The sequence below is a fragment of the Barbus barbus genome, assembly GCF_936440315.1.
Source record: "Barbus barbus genome assembly, chromosome: 31".
NCBI classification, from domain to species: Eukaryota; Metazoa; Chordata; class Actinopteri; order Cypriniformes; family Cyprinidae; genus Barbus; species Barbus barbus.
The window spans coordinates 2,066,940-2,081,812 of NC_136759.1; the positions used below are offsets into that span (position 1 = coordinate 2,066,940).

The 14,873-nt window shown below is 36.7% G+C and overlaps 1 protein-coding gene across 1 annotated transcript in view; it reads left to right on the forward strand.

Annotated features, from left to right (window-relative positions):
• Positions 1-573: 573 nt before the first annotated feature.
• The window catches only part of LOC306851794 (immunoglobulin superfamily member 11-like), a 93,854-nt gene continuing 79,554 nt past the window's right edge, over positions 574-14,873 (forward strand). Inside the window, exon 1 of the mRNA XM_079388235.1 lies at positions 574-1,094. Coding sequence (XP_079244361.1) covers positions 1,034-1,094 — 61 coding nt within the window. The 5' untranslated portion in view covers positions 574-1,033. The remainder of the gene's footprint in view (positions 1,095-14,873) is intronic.

The window sequence follows — 14,873 nt, forward strand, 5'->3', positions numbered from 1 at the left end:
TATATAAATATATAAGGGTATTCCAGTAGCTACAGTACTGCATGTAACATGCGTGTGGTTTGTTCTGTATCCTATAAGTCAGATGGGTGATAGAGGTGTTTTACTGATTCTCTCTCTAAACAAGTTTATTGATCAGTCAGTTTATTGATTTCTAGTAGTTGTATCTCTGCCAAATATTGTCCTATCCTAACAAACCCTACATCAATGGAAAGATTATTTATGCAGCTTGTATTAAATGTATAAATGTAAAAAAAAAAAAAAATTAATTGACCCTTATGACTGATTTTGTGGTCCAGGGTCAGATATAATATTATATAAAGCATTTTAAACCTCTTCAAAGGCCACTTTAAAAGTTCCTCATTACTGAAACTGGTTCATAAATGGTCCAAATAATGTCACAATTATTTTTTTTTTTAATGTTAAACTGTTTATGTCTGTTCAAAAATGTATATGTTTATTTAAAAACACTAAAAGTCCTCTGTCTCTGTTTCTGTTCGCATCATTCCTGCGCGCACCTGACGCGCGGTCACACCGCGGCGCGGCGCCACCGTGCGTGCGCGCTGCAACCTTTTCGCGCCAGAGGAGGGCACAGTTACCTCGCGCTTCGAATGGCGTCAGCGGTCTCTAGGCAACAGGCCAGTAGTCAGTCAGTCAGTCAATCAGAGCGGATAGCAGCGGCAGCGGAGTCGGTCATGGCCCTCTCAAGAATCCGGTGCACATTTTCCCGGTTCACATGTGAACACAGCTCGGTGTCGTGCTGAAGAACAGAACGGACACCTCGGTACCGACCGAACAGGACGAGTTAACGCGGATCCCGACGCGAAGGTGTGCTCTGAGGGAATTTTACGCGCCGGTTTAATTTGACTAACGTTAGTTGTAGTTCTTAGTTTCTCATGTCATCGTTGAAATATTTTAAAAATGCTTTAGATTTTACTCGTGATTTTGATTTTAAGAGTCCGTTACTTTCCCACCACCAGACTGTGGAAAAAATCTGACTTTGAACTTCATAACACGACGACTTTCCCTCAGAAAAATGCTGAAATTTCATAATTCTGATCTATGGATTGCTTGGGTGGTCTTCTTTTGTGTGAATGGTAAGTTTTTTTTTATTATCATTTATGTACAGCTGCTTTTTATTTGCTTTTCAGTTCTTATTTATGGCGCAGATGGTTTTGTGTACTAGTCGCTGAATGTAAACAAGGTCTTGGGAGCAGTGGAAGATTATTTGAGGTGTTAGAGAAAGTTTGACAACTGTCATGTGAAGATGTGCCCTGTGTGTGTATTTGTGTTACACACCAAAAATCCTCCCAAATGTAATGAAATGACTTGTTTTCAGTATACACACGTATACATACACACTGCTGGGTTTGACTGCTTGTATGTTTTTGGCATGTATTTGTGTGTGTGATCTGAACAACACAAAGCTTGATGCTGTGAAATGGTGAGTGGGTCATGATCATGGATGGGAAGCGGATACATGGGGCCGAGGACTGACGGACGGGCCAGACGGTGCAGGTCTGAGAGCCGTAATCCAACCAGATTATGAAGAGCACTGCTCCACGTGACGCTTGTGACAGTCAGATGCACGTACACACACTTACACACTTTCATTGAACCATCCTCTGGGAGATTCGGGTGATATTTGTTTGCACATGTTGGTCCACACAAGGGACTGGCATATGCAGGTAACTCCAGTCTGGGATTGTATATTCATCTAGATCAGCCTAAACATTGTCCGTGTCCAAATATGCATTCATCCCTACTGTGCAGTATGGATGCAGTAAGCAACTACTTTTGCATGCAATTACACATTATAGTAAAAGTGCCATTTATGGTATCTTTACATAGTTAAGGCTGCTCAATGCCTGCTCAAAATTCAGCGTAAAGGTGCAATGCTGCATAAAAATCAGACTAAATTATGCCCTGACACAAGTATTAAAGCATACAGTTGCTTTTATGCCACTTGCATAAAGTGGCATGAATGCATTTATGCCACCTTCTGAGAAGCATTAAACCGTCTGCGTTAAGATGCCTAAATGCCACTTCAGAAGCGCTTCTGTGACACCTCTGCAGTGTAAATTTGACATTAAAGTTCATTTTGCATAATGCAACTTCCCTTTAAAATCAAACCAAACTGAACTAAATTGGATTTTTTACTTTACAGATAGTTTTCTCAAGGATAGGAGCAAAGTAGAATTAGGTTGAATTTTTTTCACATTGACTTTGTTGTCGAATAGGTTTCCCAAACCTTTTGTTTGTACTTAATGTATAGTTAATGTACTTAATGAAAATGTTTTTGTTTTGTTTTTTACGGTTTTAGTTTTAACTACAATAAGTCTTGCAAAAATTTAATGTACAACTTTTTTTTTGTACCATATACTTTGGCATTGGCCTAATTCAATCTCCACGTAACATAGTTTCTCTCTCCGTCTCTCAGTAAAGCATGTTGATGTTAAGCTGATGAGATAACAGCCCTGGATGTGTACGTCTATTCAGACATGTCTCATTAATACATGCATGTTTGTGATAGCATTTGCTGGTACATCCTTGTAGGGACTCCACTGAACAAATACGCAACGCTGTCATCTCCAGCACAGGATCCATTTACAGAGCACTTCCAGGTGTTTAGTTCTGTTCAGGAGGGGCTCCCTGAGCGAGATTCACTTTAAATGCCTTTGTAAAGTGTCATGAGAGCCGGAGCAATGGGTCGGGCTCCAGCGAATCCCTGTGTTTTTTTCCCACAGAGGCCTGTGTGCGCAGTGTTATGGATGTTGTTGTCGGAAACTGGGGCGTCTTTCAGAGTTCGCTGTGTTTCCTGCGCCGCTGTCACTGTCACTTTAGAGACATGTCCCTGCACGATCGCTGAATCTTCGGTCATTAATTTTGCATCTTCTGCCATTAGGAAATGGCCAGGCACCACGGAGAGGCACCTTGGGGGCATGTGAGGAAAATGGGCATGCAAGTCTGAACTTTAAAAAGAAAAGTAGATAGATCGATGGAGACAGAGTTATGCACTGCCACTGACCAAGTCGTCATCTGAGGCCTGAGCTGAAATGAATGATTTGTTACAGTGTTTTGGAGGAACAGAGAGAGAGGGATGAAGGTTTCTCTGTGCTTGAGTTCTAATCATTGTATTGCTCTGCCTCAGGCTTCAGGAACCACACCAGTGAACAGATCAATTCTGCCAATTAAAGTTCATCCGAAGCTTTGCTGCACTTTTTGACCCTGCACTGAATGCATCTCCACTTGAAAATCAAACCAAACCAAACTGAATTAACATAAAAATGGATTTCTTGTATAAAGTTTGCAAATAGTTTTCTCATGGATAGGAACAAAGTTGAATTAGGGTGATTTTCCCCCGCAATTATTTTGACAGATTTTAGTTTAATATCTGCTTTTAGAAAATCTATCAGCATTTTTTTTTTTTTGTTATATGTAGCATAAATATATTTTATGTAATGTATTTAATTGCAATTACCAGGCCGCCTGAAAAGTTGTGTATATATTATTTTGGAAATTTACCTGGCAAATTTAGCTTAATATGGTTTTTGCTCAACTCTTTCTGAATGCAGTTCCTGTATAATATTTTTTCTTAAATCCTCATAAAGTTTAAGTAAATTAAAGCTTGTTGGTCCAACAATGTGGGAACCCTGGTTAGAGCCCTTGTTATTTTAATATTATTTATAGTATTTATTCATATTTTGAGTTAGCTTTTATTTTATATTTTCAGTTTTAGTTTAGGTTTTAGTAATTTAGTTATGTGCAGTTTTCAGTTTTATTACTAATTAATTTATTATTAGTTAATTAATTTTTTTATTTCATTAAATTCAGTAAAAAATTCTAATTTTTTCTTTAATTTTTAACTTTGAAGTTTAATTTTGTAATCAAATATTTTATTTTAAGTTTTATTTCAATTAATAAAAGTTATTTTCAGTTTTAGTGAACACTTGTTAGAGCATGTCTTGATTAGGAATTATTTAAATATGCAATGATCTCATCAACATAGTCCCGTGGTTTCTTTCTTGAGTTACTTTTTTTGGCACTAAGTAAAAACAGCAAATATGGCCATACATTAGAAAAAATCATTTTGTGAACTTACCCCTTCCGCTTTTGTGTTTAAAGAAGTGAGGGTCAAAATGATGATGATGCCAATGATGCTTTTTCCCGTTGAAAAAATTCCCGGAGCAGCTGGAATGTGCAGAGGACAGATGGAAGTTTCCACCTCGATTATCTTCAGCTAAAAATATCCACTCAAAAATTAAACGACCATTGGGACTTCTAGCAAAGTGCCTGAGAGAGAAAGAGACTGGATAGGACGACTGCCATCCTTGGGTTTAGGGACGAGGAATGAATAAATGATATGAGATTTTTGAGCGAGATGGAGAGTCACCTTCAAGAGACGTGAGGTCAGCAGCGGGCTAGAGGTCTAACCACAACACATCTCACCAGATTCCTGCTAAAACACCGCTGGCTAGATCAGTGCTTCTTCTCAACTGGTGGTTCGTGACCCAAAAAAGACAGCAGGGAAAGATCATGTTAAATGCATGCACTAAAACCATTAAGACCACCAAATAAATAAGATATACCAGTTTTTAACCCTCCTGTGTGTAGGGTCAATTTGACCCACACTTGATTTTCAAATTGCCTGAAATACTGGTTAAACTATTTATTTATTTTTGAAATTTGGTGGATATTTCTCATTTAGGGTCATGAATGTGCATGCAAAGTTTCAACACAGATGTCTTTTGGAAAAGCTGTACACATTTTTGTACTTTTTGTGTTGATTCTCCTGTTGACCACCACTGGTTTCAATGCAATTTGCCAAAAATCAACACTTTGCAAAATACTAAAGAGTCAGATTTAAAAAAAACAGGAAACCTTTATTGTAACATGTCAAATACTAAAATGTGAACTCTTTCCCCGCCATTGATGAGATATCTCGTCAATTAAGAGACAACGCTTCCCCGCCATTGAGTTTTTACGGCAATCCTTGTTCTAGGTATATTACGGTAAGGAAAGCCCTAGCGCATGTCCTGAATGACTACTTTGATAAAAATGCTTTTTTTTTTGGTCCAAAATGTTGTATTTCTGATGAAACCTATGTGCATTCAAGTGGTGATAAAACATGAACACATGAAGATAGAATAAAATATTTTTTTTAATTAAAAGCAGAGGCAGAAAATATTCTGAGGTCCGTCAAATTTAGGTGAAAATCATCAAAAATGATGGCGGTGGCTGGCAACTTTTTTTTTAAATGCTGGCGGGGAAAGAGTTAAATACGTTACATAGATTTTATTAATACTTATTACTTGCACATCAGTTTGCAAAAAGTTACTATAAGTAGTCAGTCATGATGAAAATAAATATATATATATATATGTGTGTGTCTGTTATTTTATAATTTTTCTTTTCTGACAAACTACAATATAGGATTTCTATTTTTGGCAAATTGCATGGAAACGGATGTACTTTAGGTCAATTTGACCCATACATTTTTTTTTTAACACAACAGGAGGGTAATACAGTTAATGATTAATAAACGTAATGGCACATACTCTGTCTAGAGGTGAGTTTCACAAAGAAATGGCTGTAAATGAATTGACTTCCAAGTGGAGTTGCTCTCTCTGGAGATGATATCCTCTCTAAAACACTTCTCTATTCAATAGTGTCTTTTAAAGATGAATGTTCTTTCAGGAACTGGGCCGATCAGAGACTCGCTGAGCTGTTCAAAGCAGCAGATATTCAGTGATTCCAGAGGAAGAAACCGCTTTAGTCTATTTCTTCTTCTTCTTTCTTTGTACTTTTATCTCTCAAAGAGCTGGTCCTCCAGGTATACCACCTGGTCTCAGACTAAATTGTTCAATTCGACAGAGATTCAAGTCTATTTCAAGCCAAAGTTTAATCTGTCCTGGGGAAAGTGCTTTTGCTCGCTTAAAAAAAAGTTTCAAAAGGGTTTTCACAGCAATGAAGAACCATTTTGGGTGCCCAAAAGAACCTTCCAGTGAACAGTTCTTAAAAGTGTGAAGAACATTTAAAAAATCTGAAGAACCTTTTTCCATTATAAAGAAGCTTTTGTGTGAAGGAAAGATTCCATGGATGTTAAAGATTCTACATGGAACCTTCGTTGCCTATAAATAACTTTTATTTAGGGTTTGTCCGTCCTTCGATCTTTTTAAAATATATCTGACAATAGTGAAGCAGCGTTTGTTCTCAAGGACAGATGTCCAAGACATCTTTTCTTGGCATCTGTCTGTGACGTCACTCATCTTATGAAATTCAAACGTTTTTTTGTAATTCCAGAGGATTAAGCATGTTTGCTGATGGAAGCTTTATTGAAATATTCGAAACATGATGGTGTGCAATTTTTCAGAATGATGTCTCATATCCTAGTTTACTATGCAGAGGCAAATAATAATACATTTGTAGAGTCCTGTAACATTCTGTGCAAATGCTTGTTTCAAATGAAAAATTCATCCTTATGGAAAACACACACACACACACACACACACACACACACACAGACTCCAGATATTGTTTGTAGAGCGGGTGTCATGAATGATTCTGCGGTTGATTGCAGAGACTGATATAAATCAATAGGTCAGAGAGGTGTGTGTGTGTGTGTGTTTCTGAAATACTGGTACAGTCCAGTAATTCACAACAAAGAAGGTCGTGTCTATCTCATTCTCTCAGTTTCTCATTTTCTCTGGCAACCATCATTAAAGTCCTATTTTTTCAGTTTTTTTTATATATATTGGATATTGCTTCTCTGCAGGAGAAAAAGATTATTTTATTTTACTCCTTTAGAGGCTTTAGCATAAAAGCCAACTAGATTTTTATGTGTCCTCAACAAAATGTGCAAAAAGTTAGCAAAATTCCCCACAATGCTGTGGATTTGTAGGTAGTTGCCAGCTTTAAGTTCTATTAACACTGTATGCAATTCTGTTTTAGATTTGATTTAAACTCAAAAATGCTATATGTACAAATGCTGATGTTTACTAGATTTTTTTATTATATATTACAAATTAAAGTGATTTTTCCCATGTAAAAACCTCCGAAATGCTAAGGATTTGTAAATTTGCATTTTCATTCAGCCCATCTGCCATTTTATAATCATTTATTTGGCTGAAATGTGTGGTTCACTATTTTATAAAACAGTCCAAATAATGGTGCACTAACACAGTATTTAATTCAGTTTTGATTTGATTTAAACCGATTACAAATGTTCTATGTGAAAATATTTGTTATCTAGATGTTTGCATTCTGAACAAAATATGAGTGATTTTTCATCTTATAAATTAGTAATTTCTAGCTTCTCAAATCAGTATTCAGTCCGCCAGACCACTATAGTTATCATGAATCAGTTTTGTGTTTGCTGTATGTGTTTCTGTGCACTTTAAAATAACAGCAGATGTATGGCTACTCTTGAACAAAGCATAGAGTCATTTTCTTCCCATCTTGTCTTGCTGTAGTATTTACACCTTCTGTCGCTATCACGGCGAATCAATATCTGGCTACAGAGAGCGCTTGCAGTGGGCAGTTAACATGAAAACTGTGTTACAGTCTAATCAATAGACATTACTGATTTAAATAGATCGTTAATGCAGGTGGACGCACGTCTGCTCATTTGTGTTATTGTTGCTTTAAAGAAGAATGCTCTTTTCTTCTGGTGTGTGTAGGAGTCATGCTTTCAGAGGAAAGTGTTGCGCATTTACAGCTCAGGATTTGTGTTTTATCCCAGGTGTTTCATGGATGAGAAATGTTTCCGTTATTATTAAGATCTCTGACTTTTGATTGCTTTTTTTGGTGTCTTGGCACAGTCTGAGACATTGTTTGGATCGCTTCTGAAACTCTAGAGGAGAAACTTATGAGGTAATTTTCTCAGGAGACACTTTAAAGAAGCAGAAGGACTTGAAGTCTCTATTTGCTTTCCGTTTTGATGTCATTGCTGTCTAAGACAAACAACTGAGATGTTAAAGCTGCAGTCCGTAACGTTTTTTGGTTAAAAATGATCAGAAATCAATATTTGAGCAAGTACATAACCAGCCAGTGTTCAAAACTATTGCCTTACTTTAGCCCGATTCACAACGGGTAGCTTATAATAATGTTTTCTAATTTGAGTGGTACGGGTAGGTTTTCGCGGGAAATTCGAGCATGCTGCTGTGTTATTACATGCTATATCATTTTAAAATTCCTTGTTTTTATTATTTTTATTTCCATGTTTTTATTGATTTTTAATGTCTATTTCACTTTCTTTTATGTAAAGCACTTTGAATTACCACTGTGTATGAAATGTGCTATATAAATAAACTTGCCTTGCCTTGCCTTGCATCGTTTATAGCCTTTTCTCACCACAGCGAATGTGAATGAAATTAAATTATATTCCAGTTTTAAATGTGCTTCTGATTACAGAGAGCCTGAGTTTACACAAGATTTGTATTTTAAAGAAAACCAGTTTGAAGGGAGCATAGTTTGCTTTTTGGGTTAAAAGAATTTCTTAAAATGAAATTTGAATGGTATGACAGTTAGATTAGACTGTACAGAAATTGAAATCTACACGCTAATACACACTATACCCATAGTCACGCAATGCTGATGTTGTTAATTTGAGAATAAAGTATAACAATTAGGGTTGGACGATGTCTATAAAATTGGCATCGGATGATGTCTACAGTGAAACATCGCAATTGACGATGACATCGGGGGGCGGGAGGGAGGGGGTGTGCCCGAAGCGTGAATACATTTTCAGAAAGACACAGGAAACACATAACGATTGCTAAGGGTTGCCTGTTATATTACAGTACATACAATTTCACTTACCATATAAACAGAGTAAGGAGAGATGACTGAGGACCATGGAGAATAGTTTACAGATCCTCAGCACCACTGACAAACAGCTAATCTTGTAAAATGTGTGGTAAGTACTGCTGCTCAATAGTATAAACAGAGTAACTCTCGCAATCGCGAATCTCGAAAGTGAAAGTGAAACTAAAAAGTGATCGTGCATTCAAAAGCAGTTTCAATGCCAGACATAATAGCAGCTCCCTGATGCCCACAATTATATACAATACAGTATAATTACCCAGTGATATAACTGTGAGAGAAATTATTAAAATATGTATTTTCCTCCCATCTTGTATTTATTCCCTTTAGGGGTTCTGTAGTACAGGTAATTTTCTTTCCAAACACAGTATTGGGATGTGGCGGATTGCGGGGGGTATGGGGGTGGTGGGGCGATCACGAACATCGCGATGTCTATCAGTCTATCAACCCTAATAACAATAATAATAATTTGCACGGTTTGATGTGATGTGAGCTAACCGATCTTTAGATTAAATCACCATTGGTAGCGTGATGTTATCTAAATGATTTAATGACTCACTTAAAATGATAGTCATTTGTTTTGTTCATATTAAATAAATATTAAACATATTTATTAAATATTAAATTAAACATTAACTGAAAAAAAATTACTTATTTTATTTCAGCTTTTTTCAGCTCATTTTCATTTAGTTTAAGTTAAAGCACTAAAGTAACTACAACTACAAGGCTTAAACTTAATAAATTAATATAGATATATTTATAAAAAAAGAAAATTTTATTACACAATTAAACATTGTAATTAAAAAACTAAAATCTAACTCAAAATATTATCAAAAAACTAAAATAACACTGATTTCTGCAGTACAAATTTACTGTCTCCACCTGTTAATGTGTTTAGGTTACCTCCAAAGTCAGAACATCTCCAAACATCTGCCACTACTGCAGGTTAGAGCTTTCTATCTGAATAACCTCTTGATTTATGCAGAGACAGATTCATACCTCTCGTTTCTCTCCACCATATGGAATTCTTGAACAGCAGAAGATCATCTGTCCTGTCAGATCTGTCGCTTCCTCTTCAATCTGTTCATTCTGACACAGGAAGAGCGGATGGAGGGGCCGCAGGAACCGGATGGCTCATTTCTTACTGAAGACGTATAGAGATTGCAGCTGAGGCTTTATCATGTCTGCATGATGGAATATCTGAAACTTCAGCTCGAAAGAGAAAGAAAAGCCGGAGTGATTTTACTTATGGCCACCAGTATGAGTGTCGTTCCCCATCAGAAATAATATTTTAAAAGGCTGTAATGTAGACATTTGAAGCTCTTTATTTCTTCCCCTGAAGTCCAGTCCACTTATAATATTCTTTAATATTTCTTTTAAGCAGTAATTAAATTGGCAGAATTTTCACTATCCTTATAAATGTGTGAAATGGTTAAATGAATGAATCATTGACTCACTTATAAAGACAGTCCGGAATTAATTAGTGTCCTAGAATGAATCATTTTTGTGATTCACTTATATATTAATGATTGTGACTTATTTAATTTCTGAATGAATTAGTGTGTTTGCACAAATTGGTTGAATGAATGATTCATTGACTCACTCATAATCTGTCAAAAAGAATGATTTATTTTCTCACTCAGCCACTATTTAATTCTGAATGAATTGGTCATGATTCATTGAATCACTCATAATGATAGTGACTTGTTATGTTCCTGAATGAATCAGTGTGTTTGCACAAATAGGTTGAATGAATGATTCACTGATTCACTTGAAATGATTGTCACTTGTTGCAATCCTGAATGAATCAATGTTTTTGAACAAATCAGTCACTTGACACACACATAAGGACACTCACTTGTTGCATTCGAATCAATTGATAGAATGACTCATTCACTCACTCAACTTGCTCTTTCTTTAATTTTTGACATCATATGACTCATTTAAATCTAAAAACTGAACATTTACTTCTAGGAAATAAAGTACTAGACATGTTGACGGTGAATAGAGCTTTAAACGCAGTGAAAGCACAGAAAAAGTCTGTTTGCTGTAAGTCATTTGTCTTCATATATGCTCAGGGAACCCGTGAAGCATCTCAAGCCAACCGTTTTACCAGATAATTCTCTCCTGTTTCTGCCTCTGAAGCGAGGGCCATTTGCCATCAAATTCACAACACCTCTTTGTCACGTTGACATTCCAGCCATACAATTGAACCGAAATTGACCGCAAGAGCCGAGATCATTAAGGAGATAATGAAAGGACTAATGACACACATACACAGATATTAGTGTCACTGATCTCTGTGTGACCCATTAGTGTGATCCTGCACAGAAAGGCTTTTTTAAGTAGATTCAGGCTATTGGGGAGGCTTTAGTGGACACGTGTGTGTGTGTGTGTGTGTGTGTGTGTGTGTGTGTGTAAGATAACGATGATAGTTTGTAAAACAGTGAAGTGCTCCTCTGTGTATTTGGGCCAAATCTTCCTCTAAAACAGGCTCAGCTGAGCAGATTAGTGGGCAGTGATTTTATAGATTTATAGATTATGGATCATTCTTGGATTTGACGTATCAGTCAGACAACACTCACATTGATCTACTGCTCTCACTTTCTCTGTGTCTCTATTTGTCCGTCTTTATATCTTCCTATTGTCTCTCTTCATTTGACCTTTATTTATATATACAGTAAACTAATCACTATACATCTGACTATATACATTAGTGTTCAAAAGTCTGTGGTCAGTAAAATGTTTTAATACTAAAAAGTCTCTTCTGCTCACCAAGACAGCATTTGTTTGACTGTAAAATCAGTAAAGTTATGAAATAGACCTATTATTATAAATCAAAATAACTGTTTTCTATGTAAATATATGTCAAAACCTAATTGATTGCTGTGATGCGCAGCTGTATTTTCAGCATCATTACTGCAGTCTTCAGTGTAACATGATCTTCAGAAATCATTCTAATATACTGCTTTACTGCTCAACAAACATTTCTGATTATTATCAATGTTGAAAACACTTGTGCTGCACAATATTTTTGTGGAAACCATGATACAATTTATTTTTCAGGATTCACAGATGAATAGAAAGTTCAAAAGAACAGCATTTATTTGAAATAGAAATCTTTTGTACATTATAAATGTCTTTACTGTCACTTTTGATAAATTTAATGCATCCTTGCTGAGTAAAAGAACTCATTTATTTATACTTACTGATGGTATACTTACTGTCCCCAAGCTTTTGAAAGGTAGAGTGCATATAAGTAATATATCATGTAAACAGCTATAGTTAAAAAAAAAAAAAAAAAAATCCTACATTTCACTGCTGGTTATACTCTGTATAATTGTGTATGTGACAAATAAAACTCTTGAATCTTTAACACACCTACCTCATTCTAATTATGTAAATCTCTCTCTATCATTAGTGTTTTTGTTCTTGTCGTTCATCAGTCACCTCTGTTTTCGCTCTAAAGCTCATGATGCTGTTAATGACGGCTCTTTATCTTCATCTGTATTCCACAGATTGTCCATCATATATAATTAATGCTGTTTTCTCGTTGGCCACATCAGACTAAACATCAGTGACAAACTGCTCTCATTTCCAACAGACTGAAACCCAACCCATCAGCGTTTAGAGGCAGATCTAACACAGACAGAAGTACAGCAGATCTCTGAGGAGGTGACATCGCACTGATTTTTCTGTTTGTTTCACTGGACTTTATTGCAATTCTCACTGTCAAGAACTTGTCCACAGTCCCCTTCGAACCTCCAGCACACGTGTTTCCCTCTACGGTAGAAACGGACAGTGATGGATGTATTTTTGGACCCGTAACCCATCTCGCTCTATTCCCAGCTCACATCCGTCCAGAAATAGCTAGATATTTCCTCTGTTTCACAGCTCCCTTGACTCAACAGTTTTCTCTCACTTTCTCAAGTTCCTTTTAGTGTGATTTGTACAATTTTGTAAGCATCTCTCTGAGACACAGTGACCGATTTGTGCATGTATTAGTCCGTTAATGAGCAAGTCTCTTGAACACGCCGGTTAAACAATGAAGTACAAGAAGCAGACGTTCCCTGAGCTCTGACTTCAAGACTTTACAACACATGATCGAAGCGTGAAACCTGATATTATAGATTCTAAATACAACTCGGAGAAAGGTGTGATAAAAGCCCGACTCCCCTTCAAATGATTACATGGCCTCACTCGATGAAAATGAGCTCAATTATAATTAATCCTGATTTAAATACTGCTGCAGGAATTAATTACACATTAGCATAAGGCTGAGTTCTTTGATAGTCTGTGTGTGTAGCGTGCAGAGAAAGAGAGCGAGAGCGAGCGCTGTTTGCAGATAAGCTAATATTAAATCTCGGCGTTGCACCTGATATGGACGTCTGGTGCTGCTGCATGATGTGCAGAAGTGGATTTGATCTTTCTGTGTGCTTGTGAACGTAGAAAGCTGAGATAATGTTGCTTTTTAGCTCCAATCATGCAACATTTGTGCTCGAGGCTTAAATGATTCCTCCTGTTTCTTGTGCTTTTCACCTGCTGGACCATAAAACAGTGAAAGAAATCCCACAGACTCACCACTGAAACCACAACGAAAACTTTTTGTTTCAGTGTTGGCGAGCCTAATCTCTTTTTTTTTTTTTTCCAGTTGAGTTTATTCATTATTCATTATTTCACTTTATCCGGTTTGTTTTTTCTCCGAATATTCAATTTTATCTGAATTAAGTTCATTTTCATTTAATATTTATTCACTGCTGCATTAAATGTTAAAGTGATCTCATTAAATCGTGCATTAAAAAATCAGCACCAGAAAGTGCATACACAGGCTACAGGAAGTGATGTCATGGAGCTCATCCTGTTTCCTGCTATGATGGATTCCTGTCCGATTCTTCAGTTTGTCTCCCATGACTGATTTGGACTCAGGTGCGCTTCCGTTAGACAAGTATCAGCTGATGTGGTGAAAAATGCCCACATCATGCCAACAGGTTGTTTTCTTCAAGCTTGAATTGTACATTAAATGGTGTATTTTATTTATTCCTTTATGGAAGCAGTAAGCCACCATTGCAGTGATTTTACCATGGTAAAGGGTTGTGGTCAAGTGGCTTATTTCTTAACGTCGTCCTGAAACTGGCCGCTGTAAATACTGTGGCATTCTTCTCGTACCCTCAGCCATGCCAGGCATTCTGTTCTAGAGCCGGTTTCTGTGGTGATGGTTGTCCTAGTGAAGGCTCTGGAGCCAGACACGGCTTGTGTGCTTTGTTCCAGTTTATTAGCATGTGAATGCATCACTGCAGAAGAGTTTCCCTGAAACAACGGGCTCCCTGTTTGAGCGGCCCTCGTGCAGGAGGGGCCTCTATACATGCTACTGCGCTAAAACTCTTCATGACGCTCGGACCGTTGCCTTTAGGGTCTGTTTGTCATGTGCTTTTAAATTTGGCTTGTTTAGTGACGAATCAGTGACCATGCAATGCCCAGAGGAAGGTTTTTATTGCTCAGAGGTTGCTCTTTCATATCTCGTATCACTTCCCAGAAATACCTACCTGATGTATCAGCTTCATCTCACATTAGAATTTTGAGAAATTATTGATTTCATATTGAGGAGTCAAACTTTTTTGATAGCTTTTGAGCTCAGTTTGAGATTTAATCATGAAAATCTAAAGGAAATGTCAGATGGTGTGTTTTTCTCAGGAACATTTTTATTGCTCAAAGGGTGCTCTTTCATGTCTCATATCTCTTCTCAAATATGCTTCCTTGAAGTATCCGCTTTGTCTCACGTTAAAATGCATGTAGTTTTGATTAGAATGATAATTTTTTGAGTTCCTATTGAGATCTCAGACTTTTTAGAGCTTTCCAGCACCGTTTTAGACGGTATCTGTCAAGATGTCTTCTGAAAATCTAGAGGAAAATCTGAAATGCAGGATATTTTTCATTTGATATCCATTTTTTTTGTTGTTGATTTTTAGGAGAATTGGCCTAATTGTGATGTTAAAAATATTATTTTGTTTGTAAGTTTTGAAATTAAGCTTGTTCAGTCACAAATCAGAAGACAC